Source organism: Hordeum vulgare, chromosome 7H (genome assembly GCF_904849725.1).
Source record: "Hordeum vulgare subsp. vulgare chromosome 7H, MorexV3_pseudomolecules_assembly, whole genome shotgun sequence".
Taxonomy (NCBI): domain Eukaryota; kingdom Viridiplantae; phylum Streptophyta; class Magnoliopsida; order Poales; family Poaceae; genus Hordeum; species Hordeum vulgare.
In genome coordinates, this window is record NC_058524.1 from 300,638,115 (window position 1) to 300,644,947 (window position 6,833).

Here is a 6,833-nt window from a genome sequence, read left to right on the forward strand (position 1 = left end):
TGCGGTTCTTTGCTAGCACCGACCAGAGTAATCAACAAAGACCCATCCCATAACGGGGTAACGTGGTCATACATGTAAGGTAGGGACGGTCGACACATCATAAATCTAATCCCATTTCCGAAACCATAAACACTCAAAATACCCGGTGCGCCACTTCAACAAAAGTGGCCACCTAACTCATCATCACCCTCGGGCATTAGTGGCACCCGACGGGGTTTTCATAAACCTTTGATTTTATACCATCATCATGCTCATGCTACTATTATACTTAGATCTACTTGTTAACATGGTATTAGCGTGATCCTCATAGGTGGTAGGACCATGCCCAAAATGCAAGTGCTCCGGAGGAGCTATCGGTAACATCACTTCAACGATTACCGATACTTAAGATCACATGCAACGGAAATATTTAACTAGCATGCAATATATCATATGCTCACAGATGGTCAAAGGGTTGCTTGCCTTGGTCAGCTAGGTATCCGGGGTCTTCGGGGTCTTCAAGTCCAACTCCTTCGTCACACGGGTTTTCTATCGCCCTTTTAAATAAAAGCAATAAGTAGCTTAGTCCAAAATAGATCACAAAGTCACTTTAAAAATGTTGTTTAATTCTGATAAATCCACATTGTTATTTTTAAAATATTTTTCTCTGGTTTTAGTGAAGGAATATTTTTAAAATCAACATAACAGAAGCAAAACTATTCCAAATTAACCCTTTTAATTATAGTAACACGGAATAGTTGTTACAAAAATTCAACCAAGGATTATGTTAAATACTACACATTTTTAGATAAATAATAGTGTAAGAGTCATAAATTTATACTAGATAATTTTTTTATAAAAATCATCTAAAAACCAGGTTTTAAATAAAAATAAAAAGGCAACAGCCTCGGCCTGGCTCGGCCTGGGACTGGGCCGGCCAAGTGGCCAGCCAACCAGCCTGCCCAGGCGCGCGCACCGTGAGGTTTGAACTTGACGCGCGGGCCCCTGTGGTCAGTGGCTGCGTGCCGCGAGGAAGAGAGAGATGGGCCACCGACAGGTGGGGCACACTTGTTGGGGTCGTCTCCTACCTCTGGACAGAGAGGAGGAGGAGCATGTCGGCGTGGCTAACGACGTCCTCAGGCCCTAACAATGGCAGGAATGGGCCCGGCTCGTCGTCGCCTACTTGGTGGTGGTCGAGTCGACGACGGAGGAGCTCTGGTTCACCGGCGACAAGGTTGTCGTGGCGGAGAGGTTTTGGGTGAAGGTCGAGGTGGCAGCTACGGGCACGGATTCGCTAGAGGAAGAGAGGGAAAAGATTCCTCGGGGCACGAGGAGTGCGTAGGTGGGCAGAGGGACACGAGAACCGACGTGTAGCTGAAGATCGACCGGAGCTCCGAGGCGGAGGGGCCTCGGTCGATCTCGAGCACCGGGGCTCTGCTTGCTCAATGGGGTGGCTAGGGAGGTGATTGCGGTCTCGGTGAGGTGGGGTGAGGGGTTCTGAAGCGAGGGGAAGGGCTATAAATAGGCCCACGACCGTGAGCCAACTCGGGAGCACCGATCATCCACTTTGGCGTCCATGGGGGTCACTACAAGAAAAACGCTCAATTATGACCCTAAAAAATGACGATGGTTTAATTGGTCATTGATCCATGACCAAAATTCTGAAATTAGTCATGGCAAGTCTAAGAGGGTCCAAAGCCCATAACGTTTTGACCTTTTGCGTCCATTAGGTCATGATCCTATTGCACAGAATGGTCATTAAGATGTGTAGAATCATTTATGATCATATTTCAGTGCTACCATGACTAAATATAAGCTCGTAAACATATGCGTGGAGGTGACTCGACGGCACCTCACCAATTTTGCCTATGTGTCATGTATACAGAGAAACAATTTGTTTTATATGTATATGGATGAAGTAAATTATATTAGATAAATACCAATAAATTATAATTATTCATTTTAATATCCTAAATATATTAGAAAATACAATATAATTACCAAAATGAAATATATGAGCCCATGCTAATCTCCTAATGTGTAGACGCTATTTAGATAAATATTTTTGAAAGGTGGTATAGGATACCTTAACTTGGTGTTTCACACAATAAAAATTTAAACATGACAATACAAAATATGTGGGTGAATTTTTCTGTAATGCTAAACACAATCATAATTAAATGAAAATTGTTTCCACCCACAACACACAACCAAAAAATATAGCTTTCTTTTAAGGGAAATAATAAATATTATACAACTCTTTTTAGGCAATCAAAAAATACAACTAGAGACAAAAATATGGGTTCATATTTTCTAAATCTAATATCTGTATGTACTTGAGCAGACCCATTAAGTGAAATGATATAATTCAATCATAAAAATGTGAATAAGATATAAAGTAAAGACCCTTCCCCGTAATTCTAACCCTAACCCTATCTCCACACCGTCCCCCTCGTCTCCCCTCCCGCCGCCAGCCTTCCTTCCCCTCACCCCTCACCAGATCCCCTCGCCCCTCGACTGCTGCAGGCCCCGAAATTAGTGTCGCCGGATCTGGCGGCTCCCTGCTCCTCCTCCCCATGCCAATCCGGCGATCCCCCACCCACCTGATCAGCCCGCGCACCATGCAGTCCAAGCCCGGCCCCCTCCCCGCGCCGCCTCGCAATGCCGGGCCTCGCTGCCGGCGAGCAGGATGTCGTCTCGCTGGTGCGCCGCGTCGCCCGGGCCCTCAACCGCCGGATCTCCGAGGAGGACGCCATGTGAGTCCTCCGTCCTAACCCCCCTCTAGGTCGGTCCGGTAGATGCTCCGTCTGTACGCCTGCGGTGGTCTCTGATCTCAGTTCCGCGAAAATGGCGGTGGAAATTTCGGGCCCGTCTGGTGCCAGATGCGGCGTGGTCCGCGGAACCGGAGCAGGTCTCTGTGTATTCGCTGGCGTGTGTTGAATGCGAGAGCAGAGACGGGAAGGGATGAGCAAGCCTGCACTTCTCCACGACCTGCGTTAGCGAGCATCACAACCAGGGGTGGTGCAGAAACAGAGATAGTTTTCTGAGTTAGAAACAGAGATAGTTAATAGGTTCTGGTTGAGGACCGATGTCAGTCTGTTAGTATTTGGGAACTATGATCTATGGATTATTTTGTTCATAAATCTGTTCCATGTACGAATGAAATATTTATGATTTTGAATTGCTGGAAAGCTTTATGAATGTGTATGTTATATATTTTGAGCAGTGAACATACTGTACTTATATAGAAATAATAGTTTTCAGTTTTCTCTGTAACATGCATGCATATTCTGGCATGTTTTCCAGGTGGCCCATTGCTTCTGATGCATTTTTCTTCAAACTGTAGATCGATACTGATTTGTTTAACCTGGTATTCATTTGAGTGCAGCAACAGTGGCATAATAGCCATGCGTTGGTCAGTAATCATCATTGATTATTTTAGTATTCCTGATTTGGAGAATGTATGGTTGACTTCATTTAGCTCATGTCGTCTATCTCTTTTTGATGCATGTCGGTGTGCAATTTTGTTCATGATGTCCTCACTCTATCCCTGCAATCAGTGCTGGTACGTCCCTTCTCCTATCCTCACAAAGTTCGTGGAGAATCTGGATGAATTAGGATCATCTCATTAACATATTTGGATAATCTCATCAGATTATTTCTCACCCCGTTGTACAAAATGTGGTGACAGTTGTTGGGATAGAACCATATGATTTACTGTGATTCAGAATTAGAAAGACCCCCTTTATTCATTTTCATATAATACTACACATGCATGGATCTTTTTAATTAATAGAGCAGAGGACATACTGTGCTTATATAGAAAATATATTTGTTAGCTTTCTCTATAACAGGCACGCAAATTTCCCAAAATTTTCAGGCGGTCCATCCGGCCACCTCCTCCGAATAACATGAAGTGCGGGTGTGATTCCATGTTCTTCTTCTGTACATTTTCAGTAGGCAAGAAAAGGTTAGAACTTCTTCTGCTAGGCCCTAGTTGGTGTGATGTTTTGATGGTCATATTTGTTCGCTCTTTTACTTACCAGCCACCTCCACGGATTGAATGTCATTGGGTCAGGATACATGAATGGACCGTAGTTTATCTCCCTCGTGTAAACATAGATTCTCCACGCTTTTGGAATGACATACCCTTGAAGAAATCAATAAGACTGCTTTAGAACTAACTTAACATTTTCCTAGAAAATGCTAAATTGGTGGTAGGATTAATTTCCAAGCATATCTCACCATTCATTTCTACGCCCTGAGTTGTTTTCCTCAGGAGCCCATTGACGACTGTAGCTAATCTTAGTTTCTCAAAGATGACCTGCACAAAAGTATCCATCAGTTCATTACGATCTTGTTTATACTGAATTCCTACTCCGTTTTACTTTTAGCTCCTACTTACAGCTCGAGTGAAGGCCATTGACTTAAAATCTTCATAGCTGATGGCTTCCTCCAGCGATTTCCCCTTTCTGATATCAAGATGCTCTCTCTGCATTTAGAAGTGAGAATGTCATCAATAAATTGAAGAAACACATGGACTTTTCTCTGGATTCAAAATTGATTCGCAGACAGAAACACACGGATTTTTCTCTGGAATCAAAATCAATTTGCAAATTATGTCTGTACTACATACCCTGAGTTCTTCGAGAGCTTGCGTGTGGTCTGACAAGTACTTGATGGCCATCATAGAAGTCGTCGACATGGTTTCGTATCCAGAGTAGATGAGGGCGATGAGCAAGTCAATGATCTGCTCGTCACTTAGCTTTTCCCTGGTCATCTGCTCTAGCATGGACACAATTTTCTTCCTTGTCTGGAAGCCTTGGTAGTAGCTGGTCCCTGGAAGCCTTGGTAGTAGCTGGTCCCTGGTAGTAGCTGGTCCCTGTACCAAATGTAGTAATTCCAGAACAATGCAGTAAATAGTGACTTGGGTAGTAAACAATGTATTTCAAAATCTGTGCAATTTTGTGCTTATTTTACTATTAGTTTGGACTGTTTTACTAGGGGGTGTAGCTATTTTAAACCTACCATGTATATATGGGATCTAGCCAGTACCGGGTGAAGTTACATCCATGTGTTCAAACCTTTTTTCTACTACGGGCTGAAGTTACACCAACGTACATATTTTCCATACAGTTTAGGTAGTATCTAACATACTGCAGAGTATGCATCTATACTATGTAGCTTATAAGGCTACTTAGGTAGTATACATACTACATTGTTTGGTGGTTTATGCAAGGTTCATAGGTTTTAGCGAATTTTTCGAATTCATATTTATACTCCCTCCGGTCCTTTTTAGTTTGCATATTAGCTTTGTCCGAATTCAAAGTATCTCTACTTTGACCAAATTTATAGAAACATGTATCAACATTCACAATGCCAAATTAATATTGTTAGATTCATTACGAAAGGTAGTTTCATGATATGTATATGATATGTATATTTGGTATTGTAGATGTTGATATTTTTCAATATATATTTGGTCAAACTTTGTAAAGTTTGACTTGACCCAAGTCTAATATGCGGAGTAAAAAGGACCGGAGGGAGTACATAAAAAGGGGTATGGTAAAATAATTATATATATATAATACTTTTTATGACCTCATAAGTCATAACTAGATGAATGAGAAAACAATTTTCTACTGTTTTATCATTGGTTATCGTGCGTATAATTATACTAGTTTCCTTGGTCTTGAAAGCCTTACCATCATTTTCTTCTTGCATGCGGCAGTGGCAAGAGCATATTGTGCAGAGAAAGAGGATGAGAAGAAACTTGGGGTTCTCATCCAATCTTTGTGGAACTCTCTTTATGTGCGATTGTGCACTTGTTGGGTCCTTTTTCTGTGTACTTGCACTTATAGTAGTATTCTATTGTGCACATGTAAAATTATTTTGATGTGTCCTTGTTAGGCGTTGAACCTTAATGCGTGGAGTCGGTCGATGGTGTATTGTATTTAATGAGATATGTTACTGAAATGAAATATACATTTTATTTGCAATCTTTTATTCTATTGTACTTATTTTTAATGGGCCTATCGTGAGATATGTGTGCTTTTAGCAAAAAAATGCTTCAACCCAAACAAAACAGACATTTTCTGGACACGGATCTAAAATTTATGATGATTTCATTTGGTCACTAGCAATGCCACGTCAGATCCTACGTGGCTCACACAAATGGGTAATGACCAAACCAAAATTTTGGTCGATAGAGAGATATGACCAAAATTTTAGAAAGGTCATGTTTGTTCATTCTTGACGGTCAACTGTTGACCTTGTAAATTTGGTCAAAAAAAGTCAATAAACGATAACAATGACGAATCAATGACCAATATAGGGAGTCATAATTGACCTTATTTCTTGTAATGGGTGTAGTAAGAGGCTGGGGTCAAAACCACCGTCTCCGGATGTGGTTTTGGACCTCCGGGACTCACTGCGAGAGAGGGGGAGAGAGGAGTGGTGCTCATTCATGGCCGCGCTCCTCTCGCCGCTTTCGGTGCGTGCGGGCACGCGTCCAACCGTCTCTTAGCGCAGGAAAGGAGGGGCCCTGAGGGATGCCTGATGCAGAGGGGTTGTCAAGGGAGAGGAGAGGCACCGCGGGGAGGCTTGATCTGGCCGTGGGAGGTCGCCCCCACCTCGGTTGCTCTGTGTAGTGCGCACAGAGTGCAACTTTGGCATGCCACGGCATGTTGGCATGCTCTGGGGTGCCTTGGACGTGTCTGACGCTTACTGGGCACTGGCTTGGAGATGCCTGGTCGTTTGAATCCCGTGGGAGCATCGGCTGGTCAAAGGAGGGAAGAGAAACATGTGCTATCAGCCTTGGGCTAAAGCTCAAATTGGAGATTTTGGCCTTTCTA

At 42.9% G+C, this 6,833-nt stretch overlaps 1 protein-coding gene across 2 annotated transcripts; it reads left to right on the plus strand.

The window, feature by feature from the left end:
- The first annotated feature begins 2,406 nt into the window (after positions 1-2,406).
- On the plus strand, positions 2,407-5,978 carry LOC123407772. Of its 2 annotated transcripts, XM_045100980.1 has the most exons (5): positions 2,407-2,735; positions 3,368-3,394; positions 3,540-3,544; positions 3,860-3,949; positions 5,711-5,978. In XM_045100980.1, exons 1-5 carry the CDS (start codon positions 2,556-2,558, stop codon positions 5,742-5,744), a joined length of 336 nt encoding a protein of 111 aa, XP_044956915.1. In that variant the 5' UTR covers positions 2,407-2,555; the 3' UTR covers positions 5,745-5,978. The 2 variants fall into 2 exon arrangements, with proteins under 2 accessions (XP_044956915.1, XP_044956916.1); XM_045100981.1 differs by lacking the exon at positions 3,368-3,394 and having other exon boundaries at positions 2,408-2,735.
- Positions 5,979-6,833: the final 855 nt, after the last annotated feature.